The sequence below is a fragment of the Dipodomys merriami genome, unplaced genomic scaffold, assembly GCF_024711535.1.
Source record: "Dipodomys merriami isolate MVZ:Mamm:240054 unplaced genomic scaffold, mDipMer1.0.p SCAF_6, whole genome shotgun sequence".
Classification (NCBI taxonomy): Eukaryota; Metazoa; Chordata; class Mammalia; order Rodentia; family Heteromyidae; genus Dipodomys; species Dipodomys merriami.
This window is the reverse complement of record NW_027206179.1, coordinates 896,409-912,562: the sequence shown is the minus strand read 5'-3', so window position 1 is coordinate 912,562 and position 16,154 is coordinate 896,409. Positions and strand designations below refer to the sequence as shown.

At 56.3% G+C, this 16,154-nt stretch overlaps 1 protein-coding gene across 9 annotated transcripts; it reads left to right on the top strand.

Moving 5' to 3' along the window:
* Window positions 1-28: 28 nt before the first annotated feature.
* On the top strand, window positions 29-15,530 carry LOC138813787 (phospholipid phosphatase-related protein type 2). Of its 9 annotated transcripts, none has more exons than XM_070002216.1 (14): window positions 29-112; window positions 875-981; window positions 1,081-1,166; window positions 2,225-2,258; window positions 2,429-2,517; window positions 2,898-2,979; window positions 3,532-3,727; window positions 4,096-4,163; window positions 4,262-4,338; window positions 4,852-4,973; window positions 5,437-5,519; window positions 5,976-6,092; window positions 6,247-7,049; window positions 8,026-8,195. In XM_070002216.1, the coding sequence occupies exons 1-13, from the start codon at window positions 105-107 to the stop codon at window positions 6,249-6,251; spliced, it is 1,074 nt and encodes a 357-aa protein (XP_069858317.1). In that variant the 5' UTR covers window positions 29-104; the 3' UTR covers window positions 6,252-7,049; window positions 8,026-8,195. The 9 variants fall into 9 exon arrangements, with proteins under 9 accessions (XP_069858317.1, XP_069858316.1, XP_069858314.1 ...); XM_070002215.1 differs by having other exon boundaries at window positions 1,081-1,172; XM_070002213.1 differs by having other exon boundaries at window positions 1,081-1,310.
* Window positions 15,531-16,154: the final 624 nt, after the last annotated feature.

Here is a 16,154-nt window from a genome sequence, read left to right as displayed (position 1 = left end):
ACTCGGCCTTCAACTCCGGCACGTTTTCCAGCGATGGTGTCCCCACGGGATCAAATTTCAGCGTCACAGCTGGGGGCTGGCTTCGCGGTCTCTCATGGGAGAGCATGAACAGGTGATATGTGGTAGGTGGGAACGGAAGGGGATTGGGAGCCGGGTGGGCACAGGGCTCAAGGCCTTGGGGACACGGGGGTCCCAGGCTGGAGAGGCATGGCCATGCACATTTGACACTCCCAGATGCCTGTCCCGCGTCTAGTCCGCTCAGGGTTCCATTGCCTCCACCCCCAAGTTCTCAGCGTGACTCTGAAGAGCAGATGCTGACTCCCACTGCTGGGGTCCGCGAGCCACACGGTTGGGGGAGGGGACAGGGTGAGGATTTGCACCCAGGGCCATCCAGCTGGAGGGTTTCTTTGGTTAACAATGATGTTCTTGGGCTGGGGTGGGGGTGGGTCATGGTAGGGGTGCATGACCCCCAATCATAGAGCACTTGCTTAGCCAAGCACAAAGCCCATACAACCAAGCCAGGCTTTGATAGCTTGCTCCTGTAATCCTAGCTGCTCAGGAGGTGGAGATCTGAGGATCGGGGTTCAAAGTCTGTAAGACTCTTATCTCCATTTAGCCAGCAAAAAGCCAGACTTGGAGCTGTGGTGGTTTAAGTAGTAGAATGCTAGCCTTGAGTAAAATAAATACTCAGTAGCACCCAGGTCCTAAGTACCAGCATACACACACGCGCGCGCGCACGCACACACACACACACACACACGTGTTCAAGACATCAGAGTGTTGGGCAGGAGGCGGAGGAAGACCTGGGAGGGGAAGAAAGGAAGACTTGGGGGCTGATCTCAAAACAGCTCCTGTCCCCCATCTCCATTTGCAGTGACCCTCTTTTGGCCGGCCTACCCCTGGACCCCGACTTCTCTGTATCCTATCAGTGCTCACCTCCTTCACCCTCGGATGCGTGTTTTCCTGTCAATGCAGAGAAGTGTAATAAGTACAGGGGTTCACGGCGGGGCTTGTTCTGAGGACTGGAGGGCTGGGGAGGGAGAAGATTGGGCTAAGCTTCAAGGAACCTGTTCTCTGTAGGCTCTTCCTCTGACAAGGCTTTGGACTTCAAGACTTACTGGTCCAGGACATCAGAGCTAGAGGCCGTGGGACCTGCTGCTTCTGAGGTCTTTGTGAGGAGCGTAGGCTGGAGGCCGGGGTGGGGCTCAGGGCCTCCGCCGCATGGGACTCCCTCCTGTTCCAACCTAGACCTGCAGAAGAAGCACTGTCATGAGCAGAAGCTTCTGAAGAGACAACACGAGCTAGCCAAGGTCACCCCCACTCAGGAAGCACCCCTCAAGACAGGAAGTCTCTTAAGTCACTGTGATCTAGTACTGGGAGGAGGGGAGGAGGGAACTGGGGTTGTGGATGGGGAACTCTGTAGAGCCTTCAGTGTATGGTTCAACACCCAGGACCCCCGCCCCTCACAGACAGGCCTTTCTATTTGGGGGATGGGGGGAAGGTGCCCCTACTGGGGGCTTGAACTCCGGGCCTGGGCACTGTCTCTGAGCTTTTCCACTCTACCAATCTGAGCCACAGCTCCACTTCTGCCTTTTTGCTGGTTCAGATAAGAGTCTCATAGACTTGCATGCCCAAACTGGCTCTCAACCCTGATTCTTAGCCTCCTGAGTAGCTCGGATTACAGGCATGAGCTATCACGCTCAGCTCATCCAAGTGTTGAGAATGGGAGGGATGCATTGGCAGGGTTTTCTCCCTCATTGTCTCTGGGATGACTTCGCTTGTGTGTCTGCGTGGTTGTGATTGGGTGTCAGAGATAGATGCTAGGAAGCCCTAAGTCTAGTGAGTTATTTATGCTTGTGACTGAGCTTGGATGTGGCTGAGATTGTGTTTTAGCCAGGATGCATGGTTTTAGCTGTGTCAGCTACATAGAGCTGTGCCCACGGCATCCATTTTCCTGATGTTATTGGGAATGAAGAGTGCCACTGCCTGAGCCCACACCGGCATCAGGGTCGGCACCTGCGGTTGGGGATGGCCCACCAGCCCACACACAAGTGGGAAGAGCCACACAAAGGAGGTGCATGAATGTGCACCTGGAGGCAGCTTTACATGCACCCTTGGTTTGCAACACCTAGAAACCAAGAAACCCAGTTCTTGTCCTCCAAACTGGATCAGAGTGACCTTTCCAGGGACAAATTTCTGCTCCCCTTTTGTCCCCATTTTTCAGAAGTCCTTGGAGACCATCTCTTCTAAAAGCAAAGGTGAGAATCCACCTACCCCACCAAGTGATATAAAAAAGATGTACCCTGAAATTACAAATCTCCATGATCACGGCCCACCCAGCCCTGTCCCTGCTCTGTGCATTCCCCCTCTCCTCCGAGGTTCTCTTACCCCTACCCTGGTCCAACTCCCCCTTTACCTCTGTCCACAGTTAAGTCTGCCATGATAGTTCCCGACACCCAGAAATTCTTGCGATGTGAACTAGAGTCACTCAAGACTCAGCTCCAGGCTCAGACAAAGGTGATCACCTCATCCCGGTCCCCAAAACCTCTGTCCATGTCCTTTCTCAGTGTGTGTGTGTGTGTGTGTGTGTGTGTGTGTGCGCGCGTGTGCATTCCAGCCAATACTGGGGCTTGAACTCAGGACCTAGGCACCGTCCCTGAGCTTTATGCTCAAGGCTAGCGCTCTACCACCTGAGCCAACAGCTCCACTTCCCACTTGCAGCTTTTTGGTGGTCAATTAAAGCATCTCACCCATTGTCCTGCCCTGGCTGGCTTTGGATAGCGACCCTCAGATCTTAGCCTCCTGAATAGCGAGGATGCCAGCCACTGGCACCGGCCTTGGTCCCTGCTTTGTCCTCTCCTTACCTCAGACCCAGCCTCTTCCCTGCTGCCCACCAGGCTTTTGAGTTTCTGAACCACTCTGTGACTATGTTGGAGAAGGAGAGCTGCCTGCAGCAGATCAAGATCCAGCAGCTCGAAGGTGAGGATGGGAGAGAGGTCAAGGTCAAAGGTGAGGAAGGGATGGAAGTCAAGGTCAATGGTGAAGACAAAATGGAAGTCAGGGCCGAGGTGAGGACAAGATAGAGGTGAAAGTCAAAGGCCAGGACAAGATAGAGGTCAAGGTCAAAGGTGAGGACAAGATGGGGGTCAAGATCAATGGCTAAGGCAGGGTCAGAGGAGAGGGCAAGATGGAGGTCAAGGTCAGAGGTGAGGGCAAGATGGAGGTCAAGGTTAGAGGAGAGGGCAAGATGGAGGTCAAGGTCAGAGGGGAGGGAAAGATGGAGGTCATGGTCAAAGGTGAGGGCAAGATGGTCAAGGTCAAAGGTGAGGGAAAGATGGAGGTCAAAGTTAGGGCTGAGGATGGAATGGAGGACAAGGTCAAGTTGGAGGCTGGTCCTGTCAGGGTCCGGCCAGGAGGAGTGAGGTTGGGGGATGCCTGAGTTCCAGGTCACAGTCAGTCCAAGGCAGAGGGCAGGCTGGCTTCCCGGCCGGCCTCAGCCTCCGCCCCGTGCTCTCTCCATGGTCTCCGCAGATATGCTGACCCCTTCGGTCCGCCAGGTAGAAAACAAGGGGCAAAAATGGAACACTGAGCAGGGCCGGCAGGAGCTGTACGGGGCCCTGGCCCAAGGCCTGCGGGGGCTGCAGAAGACCCTGCGTGACGGAGAGGAGATGCAGCGGGCCCGCACCACCCGCTGCCTGCAGCTGCTGGCCCAGGAGATCCGGGACAGGTGGCATTCCGGCAGCGTGGAGGCTGCCTGAAGGAGGACTGAATGGGAGAGGCCTGGGGGAATGGAGGCCAGTGGAGGGGGTGGAGGGTCCAGAAACAGAGGGTGGGAGGCTCAGGGGATACCAGAGAGAGGAGGCTGGGTGGGGCGGGGAAGGAGGGAGTGGGCTGGGGGAGTAGCAGGGGAGGCTGGGGAGGCAGGAGGCTGGAAGATGGAGGCTGAAGATGTGGCGTGGGTGAGAGTGGAGACCAGGAGGTGAGGATGGGGTTGAATGTTGGGTGTGAGGGAGTTATAGGAGAGGAAGTGGGTGGTGGCAGAGTCTAGAGGGAGGGAGGAAAGGGTTATGGATCTAGATCATTCCATCCTCTCAGTAAGAAGTTCCTGTGGGAGGAGCTGGAGCTGGTGCGAGAAGAGGTGTCCTTCATTTATCAGAAGCTTCGTGAGTGTCCCCCCACCCCCACCAACAAGCCCACAGCTGGGGGGAGATGGGGTAGAGTGGGTCCCACCTCCCTCCCTCTGAGCCCCCACCCCTCACAGAGGCACAGGAAGAAGAGATCTCGGAGAACCTGATGAATATTCAAAAGATGCAGAAGACGCAGGTGAAGTGTCGCAAGGTGAGCGACCGCAGGAGGCTGGGTTCAAATCCCCATTCTACCACTTAATGCTGTGTGACCCAATGTGGGGAAAAATTCGCTTGATGTCTCTGGGCCTCAGGTTTCCCTGCTCCATTAAGATGTGTAATAGGTACAATAGCAGTCCATCTCTCCCTGGTCAGATAGCTGCGTTCACTGAGAAGTGTGTGTTGGTCCTTAGGCTTGAACTCAGGGCCTGGGCTCTGTCTCCAGGCTTTTATGCTCAAGGCTAGTTCTCTACCACTTGAGCCATAGCACCACTTCCAGCTTTTTTTGCTAGTTAATTAGAGATAGGAATCTCACAGACTTTCCTGCCCAGGCTGGCTTTGAACCACAATCCTCACATCTCAGCTTCCTGAGTAGCTGGGGTGACAGGCGTGTCATTAGGCACTTTGAATGCATGCAGACTGGCGTATAAGTGTGAAGTCACTGTCATCGTGATTCTTATTATTCAGACGAGTCTGATTTCTCACCCCTCCCCCACCTGAACCCCAGGTCCTGACTAAGATGACCCAGCAGGGTTGCGATCCAGCTGCCTGTGCTGAGACTGAAGGGGGGTTTGTAGAAGGCAGTAACTACTGGAAGAATGACCTCCAGAAAGAGCTGAGTGACATATGGTAATACCTAGCCCTTAGTCTGACCTAGGACCCTCATCTGACCATTCATACCCCCCCACACCCACACACCTACCAGACACCATCTACTGACCACAAAAATGTGCCGGTGGCTCACGCCTGTCATCCTAGCTACTCAAGAGACTGAGATCTGAGGATTGTGATTCAAAGCCAGCCCGGGCAAGAAAGATCGTGAGACTCTTCTCTCCAATGAACCACCAGAAAATGGGAAGTGGCGCTGTGGCTCAAGTGGTAGAGCACCGGCCTTGAGCTGAAGAGCTCAGGGACAGTGCCCAGGCCCAGAGTTCAAGCCCCACTACTGACCCCCCCCCAAAAAAAAAGAATGTGGAGTCCACTTGAGTCTAGCCACCTCCTTCCCCTAAGACTCACCCCTGTCCACAGCTGCTGTCCTCTTCTTGAGCAATCTGACACCTCCCAGAGTCCCCATCTTTCCATCTCTCCATAGGTCAGCTGTGCATGGGCTACAGAATTCCGTTGATGGTATCAACATGTCATCTGGGACCCTTCCCAAGGCCTCAAACCTCAGGGGTGAGGGTCTCGAGCAACCAAGAGGGATCTGGAAGTCTCTCTCCAGCTGGGGACAGAGGGATGTTAAATTAGTTGGCTCTCTATTCTGTGATCACATTTCTATTATAGAGAGTTATTAATATAGATATTCTTAGAGAGTTAGTGGAAAGTTGGGCATGGTGGTACACACCTGTAGTCTCAGCAGTGAGGAGGAGGAGACTGGAGAGGGTTAGAAGAAGCCAGTCTGGGCTACAGAAAACCCCAAACAAGAGTTCCTTGGAGGTTTCATCTGGGAACCATGGGGTATCATGTAGGATCTCTCCCAAGAGTAACTGGGGTTGTGAAATGGGGATGACCGTGAGGAGATGATCCTCTAGGATCCTCCGTGATCCAGTAGCAAGGATCCCTGTGCTTTCATCGCTGGGGATGGAGGTTGCTGGACAAATAGCCAGCGTCGCCTCCCCGTCCCTCCCACAGGCCGCAAGGGGCATCGCTGCCTGAGCCCTCAGCGCTTGAGCCCGCAGCTCCCCTCCTGGGACTCAGACTCTGATTGGGAACCCCCGCCTTTCACCAACAACCAGTCCTTCCCACCCGGTGCGAACCCTCCCTGCTCCCACCCAGTCCATTCATTCCCGCTGCCCCCTCCCCCCAGCCCTAGCTTCCTCACCCCGGTGTGTGGAACCCTGCCTTGCAGTCCTGGGGCTTCCCTGAGTCCAGGCAGGCCCTGATGTGCCCTCTCTCTTCACAGCCTGAGCAGCCGGGACTGCTCACCCAGAAGATCCCTCCAGAGAGAAAATAAAACTAGCAGAGATCCTTCTCCGCCCCGGACTCCCGCCCCTGCTGCTTTCCTGAGCCTCAAAACCTCCCAGTCACCCCAACACCACCACCACGTTAACCCCCAGATTTTCTTCTCAGTGTCTGGGAACTGTGCAGAGACACCCCCCCCCCATGTCTGTCTGTCTGTCTGTCTCTGTCTCTCTCTCTCTCTCTCACACACACACACACACACACAAGGTCAGTTGGGGATGCAGCTGAAGTCAGGGGACTTCAGATGGGGACTTAGTAGATATGGGACAAGGTCAAGGGTCACCGGGGACCGGTTTGAGTGGCTCTTCCACAGCGCCTCAGGGGGTCCCTGAAAGATCTGGGTTCCCATGGCTAACGCCAAAGTAGGGGACACTGAGTCCCGGAGTCGGAACCCGCCCTCCCGCTCCCCTGGGGTCCCCCGCACCCCGGCTCGGTCCACAGGGCCGTCCACGCCGCCAGCCCCGCCCCCCGGAGCGGCGAAAGCCCCGCCCTCGCACGCTAATGAGACCCAGCACGCCACGCCCCCTGGCTGGGTTCTGCCAATGAGCTGTCGGGAGGCTCCTCCCCTCCCCGGGCCGCCGAGTCTGCGCGGCTCAGCCGGGCCGGGCTGTCCGGGTCTCAGTCTCCGCTTCCGTCCGTCCGTCCGTCCACCGGTCCGTCCAGCCTGGTCTGTCTGTCCCGCGGCGCCGGCCCCCTTCTGGGCGGAGCCAGGGTCTCGAGAGGCGGCGGCGACGACCTAGATAGGTGAGGGAGGGACTTGAGGCGTCCCCCTGAGCCCGGGATCCGCGGTCCAGGCCAGGACGTGGGTTCGTGCGGTGGGGGTCCGGCGGGGGAGGGGAGGGGAGGGGGGCGCGAGCCGGGGGGGAGGGGGGAGGACCCCAGGCCTGGGAGGGCAGGCGATGGCGGCGAGGCTGTCTGTGGGTGATGGTGCGGTGCTGGTTGTGAATCTGTGGTGGCCTCGGGTGTGTCTGCGGTGTGTGTCTGTCTCCTGCGCCTGTCACCGACGTGTGTGTGTGTGTGTGTGTTGTGGGTATCTGATAGGCTGTGCTGGGATGGTTGTGTGACTGTTGATTGTGTGAGTCCGGCTGTCACTGTGTGTCTGTTCAGGGTCTGAGTGTGTCTGGGATCCTGTGTCTTTTTGGGGTGATGGTGTGGCTGTGTGTGAGTGTCTGTGTCCCCGTGTCGTGACCCAGCTCTGTGCCCTTAGGCAACCATGTGGCTGTGGTTTGTACATGGCTCCTAGTCTCTCCCCTCGGACTGTTGATTGTGGGGCTCATTGTAAGTGGGGGTGTGACTCTGTGACCGGTTCTGTGCCTGGTGTGTGGTGGTGTGTGGTGGTGTGTGGTGGACGGTGAACTCTCAGGTGTGACTGTGGTGGAGGGATGGCTTCTGATAATACACACAGGGTCCCCTGGTGAGTGTTGGTGTAGGGGGACATGTTTGGTCTGTGTGGGTGTCTGACAGGCTGTACGTACACTGTATCCTGTGTGTGTGTGTGTGTGTGTAGTTAGGGGTGTCGTGAGCGTGGAGTGTCTGCCTGAATGAGCAGGCCTGTCTTGTTCTCCATGAGGGAAGCACCTAGCTCAGTCCTCTCCAAGTCACAGCGTGTCTCTGTGTGCCTGGCATTTGGGGTGGAGGCTGTGGCTTCTTTATGTGCTGTGGGGGTGCTGGTGTGGGGTTATTTATTTGGGTGACCCTCTCCTCACATGTCACCCTATAGAGCAGGCCTTGTGGATGGAGTATTGGACCCACAGTGTCGACCTTTGCCTGCCTGAGCCTCATTTTCCACATCTGCGCAATGGGGGTGATCACCCTCGCTCTGCTGCCCAGTAGGAGCAGCTGTGAGTCTCTGATCGAGGGGGTGTCCTGGAGGAGGCCATAGGACGCCTTCACAGGTGAGACCAGGTGGGACAGTGGGTTTGAGCCCGCTTCCATTGGCCCCCAAAATGCTGGGACTGAGGTTAGATGGGAGGGGGGACCGAGGGAGGCAGCTGGGCTGGGAGGAGGAGGGGGAGGACAGGAGCAGCTGGGAGAGAAGGAGGATCTGGCTATCAGCCCACACCAATGCACCATGAGGACAGAAGAGGGGCTCAGGAAAGAGATCTGACAGGCGTGGGGTCCCCAACAGACAAAAAATAGAATTCTCAGCCAGGCGCCAGTGGCTCACACCTGTCATCCTAGCTACTCAGGAGGCTGAGATCTGAGGATCATGGTTTGAAGCCATCCTGAGCAGGAAAGTCTGTGAGACTCTTATCTCCAATAAACCACTGGAAAACCAGAAGTGGTGCTGTGGCCTAAGTGGTAGAGTGCTGGCCTTGACTTGAAGAGCTGAGGGACAGCGCCCAGGCCCAGAGTTCAAGCCCCATGACCAACTGGGTTGTGGAGGTGTGGCCAGAAGGCTTAGTGGGTGGGGCCATAGCTCCTTGGCTTTATCCTTGCTCATGAATGGGGCACAGGGGGTCAAGGGTCTGCCCTACTCTGTAGGCCCAGCCTTCACCATGGCAGGAGGGAGACCTCACCTGAAAAGGAGTTTCTCCATCATCCCCTGCTTCGTCTTTGTGGAGGTGAGAACCCAGAAACAGACCCAGGGAGGGGGAAGGGGGGAGAGGGAGGGGGAGGGGTCCCTTTTTCTCTGTCTCTGTCCAACTTCAGTCTCCCACCTTTGTTGCCCTTTTCCTATATCATGGTTCCCAGTCCTGCCTGCTTCTCCTCCTCCCTGGTTGCTCACCCCGTCACCACCCAAACCCCCATCACTTTCCCCTCCTCTTGAAACAAAAATAACAAAATGGTCATAAACTTGGGTTCAGAACTATTCCTCTCAATTCCACTGTCCCCCATCTATCCGAATGAGGGTCTCTAGGCCCCAGCCTCTGTTTCCTCATCCATGAAATGGGTATAGTTAACTGGGCAGGGTGGGCGCATGCCTGTTAATCCCAATACTGGAGAAAATGAGGCTGGAGGAAGTTCAAAATTAGCCTAGGCTACATATGAAGACCTTGTATCAAAAACCATCCAGCAAAGCATCAAAAGCAACCAGGTGCATTGGCTCACGCCTGTGTTCCTAGCTACTTAGGAAGCTGAGATCTGAGGATCCAAGTTCAAAGCCAGCTGGGGGAACAAAAGTCCATGAGGCTCTTATTTCCAAGAAAACAGCAAAAAGCCGAGTGGAGATGTGTCTTAAGTAGTAGAGTACCAGCCTTGAGCAAAATAAAGCCAATTGAGTGTGATGCCAGTTCACACACACACACACACACAATCACACAATCACACAATCCAGGCCATTACAAAGTTAAAAGGAATCACCTGGCCGGGTGGCTCACCCCTGTCATCCTAGCTACTCAGGATGCTGAGATCTGAGGGTCATGGTTCAAAGCCAGCCAAGGCAGGAAAGTCCGTGAAAACCACCAGAAAACCGGAAGTGGCACTGTGGCTCAAGTGGTAAAAGTGCTCATCTTGAGCTGAAGAGCTGAGGGGCAGCACCCAGGCCCAGAGTTCAAGCCCCATGACCAACAAGAACAACAAAAAAAAGTTAAAAGGAATCAACTCAGCTGGGTGCTGGTGGCTCACATCTGTAATCCCAGTTGCTCAGGAGGCTGAGATCTGAGGATTGAAGTTCAGCCTGGGCAGAAAAGTCCAGGAGACTCTTATCTTCAATAAACCACCAGAAAACTGGAAGTGGAGCTGTGACTCAAAGTGGCAGAACACCAGCCTTGAGCAAAAGAACTCAGGGACAGGGCCCAGGCCCTGAATTCAAGCCGCAGGACCCACCAAAAACAACAAAAAAATCAACTCCTTCGCACTCTGCCTCCATCTCCCATTTTAGTCTCTTCCACTCTGTGTCCCTCTCCTTCTGTGTGTGTGTGTGTGTGTGTGTGTGTGTGTGTGTGTGTGCGCGTGCGCACGCGCGCCTGTCTGTCTGTCTAGGGGGCCTCAAATCTCTGACCTCTTTTCTCTGCTTCTCGCCCCCACCCTGGCTGGGTGCAGTCAGTGCTACTGGGCATTGTGGTTCTACTTGCTTACCGCCTCGAGTTCACAGACACCTTCCCTGTGCACACCCAAGGCTTTTTCTGCTATGACAGCACCTACACCAAGCCCTACCCAGGGCCTGAGGCCGCCAGCCGAGCACCACCTGCCCTCATCTATGCCCTGGTCACTGCTGGGCCCACCCTCACGGTGAGATCATGTGGGTCATCTCAGTAGGACTGTGGGGAGGACAGAAAGGCCAGGTTGGGGGAAGGGGGAGGCTGGTAGAACTGGGGGCTTGAAGGCCTAGGATGACTTCACTTTGGTTTTGCCCTACAGATCCTTCTGGGAGAGTTGGCGCGTGCCTTCTTTCCTGTGCTACCCTCAGCCAGCCCCAGCATCGGGGAAAGCACCATCATCTCTGGGGCCTGCTGTCGATTCAGCCCTCCACTGCGAAGGCTGGTCCGCTTCCTGGGTGAGCAATATAGCCTTGGTGTGACAGGGATGGAGATATGGGAAAGAAATAGGGGCCAGCGCCAGGTGCCGGTGGCTCACGTACCTGTCATCCTAGCTACTCAGGAGGCTGAGATTTGAGGATCGTGGTGTGAAGCCAGCCTGGGCAGGAAAATGTCCCTGTGAGACTCTTATCCCCAATTAACTACTGAAAAACCAGAAGTGGAGCTGTGGCTCAAAATGGTAGAGCGCTGGCCTTGAACAAAAGAGCTCAGGGACAGTGTGTCCAGGTCCTGAGTTCAAGTCACAGGACTAATAAAAGAGAGAGATAGAGACCGAAGTGGGGATCTGGGCTCAGGCCAGACATAATGGAAGATCCAGAGACATGGATGAGGCTTAAGCCAACAGTGATGGCTGTGGATGAAGCATCTAGACATTGGTAGGAAGTGATGCTGTGGTTCAAGTGGTAGAGTGCTAACCTTGAGCACCAAGTGACTCAAGGACAACACCCAGGACCTAAGTTCAGGCGAGAATCTTGAGATTTTTCTGGCAGCATGCATGGGGTCTCAATCATAATTAGTGGTCCCTGGGTCCCTGGGGAAGGAGTGGCCTAAAAAGAGTTATGAGAATGCCAAGCAGGGAGGGTTGGGAATGTGGCTTAGTGGTGGAGTGCTTGCCTAGCATGCATGAAGCCCTGGGTTCGATTCCTCAGTACCACATACACAGAAAAAACCAGAAGTGGCCTTGTGGCTCAAGTGGTAGAGTGTTAACTTTGAGCAAAAGAAGCCCAGGGACAGCGCCCAGGCCCTGAGTTCAAGACCCAGGACTGTCAAGGAAAAACAAAAAAAAAAAAGGGAGCCAGGGGCCGGTGGCTCCGGCCTGTCATCCTACCTCAGGAGGCTGAGCTCTGAGGATCGAAGCCAGACCAGGCTGGAAAGTCTATGAGGCTCATCTCCCATTAACCAGAACCCCTTCTTTTTCCTCCCGCACAATCAGGGGTCTACTCCTTCGGCCTCTTCACCACCACCATCTTCGCCAACGCGGGGCAAGTGGTGACCGGGAACCCCACACCGCACTTCCTGTCTGTGTGTCGCCCCAACTACACGGCCTTGGGCTGCCTACCACCCTCTCCTGACCGGCCAGGGCCTGACCGCTTCGTCACAGACCAGGGAGCCTGCGCGGGCAGCCCCAGCCTGGTGGCCGCCGCCCGCCGCGCCTTTCCCTGCAAGGATGCGGCCCTCTGCGCCTACGCCGTCACCTACACGGCGGTGAGCCCTTCGGGGAGCAAGCTGTGGGGCCCTGTGGCTGGAGGTCAACCATCCTGGAGTCTTAGCTTCCTCCCTGTGTCCATGAGGACACGCCCCCGTGTTGTGGCCACGCCTCCAAGCGGGGCCTATTGGTTCCTCCCGCCCCGAGCCACGCCTCCTGTCACGAGTCCATGTGGCCACGCCCCCAGGCGGAATCTATTGGTTCCTCCCATCTCAGGCCACACCTCCGGTCCTGGGAACGCCCCGCCCCGGGGATGCTGTCGTTTGCATCCTTTGGGTTGGGGATGGCTGTCTTTGGAGATGGGGCTCTGCCCCTTGGAGTTCCCAGGAAGTTTCCAGACCCTGCTGGGGGGGCTTCCACCCCCACCCCCTTCCCCAGCCCTCCCCACGCCTCTCCCACCCCCCTCGAAAGCTTCACTCATTTGCTGATTTCTAACTCTCTATCCCGCTCTTAGTCCTAGTCCCTCCCTTGGTTGCTTTGGTTCCTTTTTCTGAAGCGCCTAAGCCTGTCTGGGATCTCCTGGGGTTCAAGATGCCACATCTTAAGAGTCCCTGGATCTGGCGCTTTGACTCTGGCACCTCCATTCCCTAGACTCTAGTCCGGGTTTCCTTCCTGGGAAACTAACGAATGCAGGAACCTGAGATTCTGACCTCTACTCTTTGGAGCTCAGGCCCGAAGCCTGTAGGTAGATTGGGGACCCTCGGGGCCCTCGCTGCCGCCTTAGCTTGCAGCCCTCCCTTCGCGCACTCCCATCTCTGTAAGACCCCCAGGGCCACGCGCTCCTGTCCTGGTGCCCCGACCAGGCTCCTTAAGCCAGAAGGCAACGTCTTCCTTGGGTTTGGCGACTTCGTTTCCCGCGTGTCCCCTGATCGATGTGGCTCCCACAGATGTACGTGACCCGAGTGTTCCGAGTGAAGGGCTCTCGCCTGGTGAAGCCCTCCCTCTGCCTGGCCCTGCTGTGTCCAGCCTTCCTGGTGGGCGTGGTCCGTGTGGCCGAGTACCGCAACCACTGGTCAGACGTGCTGGCTGGTTTCCTGACTGGAGCATCTATCGCTACCTTTCTGGTGAGACTCCCAGCCTTCTCCCCATCTCTGCATAGAAGACCTTGTCCCTTTCCCCCCTCGGTAGCCCCCAAAGCCAAAGACAAGACTGCTGGGACAGGATCATAAGTAAGACACTCCCTGAGTGCAAAACTGAAGAGGATACCACAGCACTTACCATGTACATGCATGCCGAATGATCAATACACCAAATAGCAAGATATCAAAAACTAGCTGAGGCTGGGCACTGGGGCTCACGCCTGTCATCCTGGCTACTCAGGAGGCTGAGATCTGAGGATTACGGTTCAAAGCCAGCCCCTGCAGGAAAGTCTGTGAAACTTATCTCCAATAAGCCACCAGAAAACTGGAAGTAGCGCTGTGGCTCAAGTGGTAGAACACTTGCCTTGAGCTGAAGAGCTGAGGGACAGCGCTCAGGCCCAGGGTTCAAGCCCCATGACTGACAAAACAAAAATATCAACAACAAAAAAAACAAAAAACAAAAAAGAAAATGAGTTGAGCATCTGTGGCTCACGCCTGTCATCCCAGTTACTCAGGAAGCAGAGATCTGAGGATCACCAGTTGGAAGCCAACCCAAGCAGACAAGTCCATGAGACTCTTCCCTCGAACTCACCAGAAGTGGAGCTGTGGTTCAAGTGGTCGAGTGCCACAACTTTGAAAAGCTGAGGGGGACAGCACCCAGGTCCTGAGTTGGAACCTCAGTTCCAACACACACACACACACATACACACACAGAGTTAATGAAAACAGGTGGAATCCCGTCTTTACGTATTTTCTCTCTATTCCAGGTCATCTGTGTCGTGCACAATTTCCAGAGTCGGCCACCCTCTGGCCGAAGGCTCTCCACCTGGGAAGACCTGAGCCAGGCCCCTACCACGGACAGCCCCCTCGAAAAGTTAAGTGTGGCTCAGGTAAGGGGGGCTGGGGGCTGCTCCCGGCTGGAGAGGGTGGGGGGGGGGTGGAGGCAGGAAATGAAAGCAGACTGAAAGGCCATTGCTGGCTGTCTTGCTGTGTGTGATGAGCCCCCCTCCTGTCTCGGGGTGGTGAGGTCGAGGGGTCCTCTGGGGTCCTCTAGCCTCTTCCCTCTGCTGCTTTCTCTTAGGAACCCGAGGCCTGCAGGCCGCATTCGACACCGGCACGGCTCACCCCATCCAGTGAGTGTCGGGCAAGTGGGAGGCTAAACACGGGGGGGGGGACTTTGCAGCCTTCCTTAACCCTTCCCCCCCCACCCCAGATTTCTAATCCTTTGCTCTCTGACTCTCAACTTCAGAGTCGCAGAACTGTGCCCTCCGTGGCCACCTGATCCCCAGTTGCGTGTCCTCCAGGGCCCCGGCCATGTGTTCTTCGCCCCGGGTGCCCCGCCCTCGATTGAGGTCTGAGCCAACGCCCCTGCCACTGCCCTTACCCCTGCCAGCACCGACTCCCAGCCAAGGCCCCTCCCCCTCCTCCCCCGGGCCTGGAGGACCAGGTGGGGGTGGCGGGCGTGGCCGGAAGCTGCTGCTGCCCACGCCCCTGTTGCGGGACCTGTACACCCTCAGTGGACTCTACCCCTCCCCCTTCCACCGGGACAACTTCAGCCCTTACCTTTTTGCCAGCCGCGACCACCTGCTGTGAGACCTACACCCACCCACATCTACCCGGTGTCCCCATTTTCCTCCCCTGTCACGCGTGTGTGTGCGTGTGCCATGTGAGTGCCAAAGGCCCCTCCACCTCCTCCTTCTCCCCCAAAAAAGAAAAGCCCCAGCCTGGTTCAGGCATCCAGAGGATGGCTGAAAGGACATTTGGGGGAGGCTGCCTATCTCTCTTACCCCTTGGGACATCCAGGAAGCCAGCGCTCCAGGATAGACCCTTGCCCCAAGTATTGGCCTTCGAGAGGCTGAAAGCTGGATTTCCCCATTGGCCCACGGCTCAGCCAATGAGAGCTCCCACAGCTCAGCCAATGAGAGCTCCCACGGCTCAGCCAATGAGAGCTCCCACGGCTCAGCCAATGAGAGCTCTGGGGTCTCAGAATTCTAAGCCAGTTGAGCTCACTCCAGCCAATGGGAGCGTGCTCCCAGGCAAGAGGCCAAACCCAGCCAACGAGTGAGCCAATAGGAGCCGTTGGCTTTCAGAATTTCCGGAGTGGGTGGGTATGATGCCAGTCAATGGGGGACCGCCCTTGTCTAAGCACGTGCGAAGGAGAGGAGGGAGATTGAGGGAGTGGGGTCCACTCTTTGTCACCAGGTCCCCTCTCCTCACATTCACCGAGTCCAGTGGAGGGCTGGGGGCAGGCTCCCCCATGGCAGGGCCTTAGGGTACCCCTTTCCCTTCTCAACCCCTCCCGCATTGTACCCCACCTTACCACCCCTCCCCAAAAGCAGAGCTTGCCCCAGTTCAGAGGCTTTGGGGAGCTGAGATCTGTGTCTCCCTTGGCCTGTACCCAGGGCACCCCGAAATCCTTCTGTTATTAGGGCTGTGGGAAATGACTTTTTTTTTTCTTGGAGCCTGCCTCTGTGTTCACACTGTGCTCACCCAAGCCCCAGCCTCATGAAGAAATGCCATCTGGGGGGGGGGGTCATGGGTGGAACAGAAGGGCTCCCTTACCCTGAGCACCCCAAGGCAGTGGGCAGAGGAGACACCGGCCCTCTTTTCCTGCCTCCTCCTCATCTTTAATAAAGACCCGGCTCCTCGTATTTAATAAAAATCTGTTTGTAACAGAAGTTTGGCCACTTGCCTGCCTCCCCCGGGTGGTGGGCTGAAGAGGACTGAAATTCTGGGTGTAGACGGGTGTGAAGCTGGTGGGTGTACTGCCACAGTGGATCTGAGGACAGACATGGAGACGCATTGTGGGACCATAGGGCCAGTCACACAGGGCCAAAGGCTGGTCTAGCTGGGCTCACACTTATCATCCTAGCTACTTGGGAGGCTGAAATATGACTACCATGGTTCAAAGCCAGCCTGGATAATAAAGCCAGTGAGACTCTTATTTCCAGCTAACTCCTAAAAAAGCCAGAAGTGGAGCTGTGGCTCAAGTGATAGAGCGCCAGCCTCAAGCACAGAAGCTCAGGAATAGCACCCAGGTCCAGAGTTCAAGCCCCAGGAATCAGCACTCAAGAAAACACACCTA

What these genes read in the sequence shown, in the direction of transcription:
- LOC138813787 (XM_070002212.1), top strand. Translation starts at nt 8,804, where the DNA reads ATGGCAGGAGGGAGACCTCACCTGAAAAGGAGTTTCTCCATCATCCCC. An exon ending in CCTGCTTCGTCTTTGTGGAG is followed by an intron (nt 8,870 to 10,289) that starts GTGAGAACCCAG and finishes GGCTGGGTGCAG; the next exon opens with TCAGTGCTACTGGGCATTGT. An exon ending in AAGGCTGGTCCGCTTCCTGG is followed by an intron (nt 10,744 to 11,717) that starts GTGAGCAATATA and finishes CCGCACAATCAG; the next exon opens with GGGTCTACTCCTTCGGCCTC.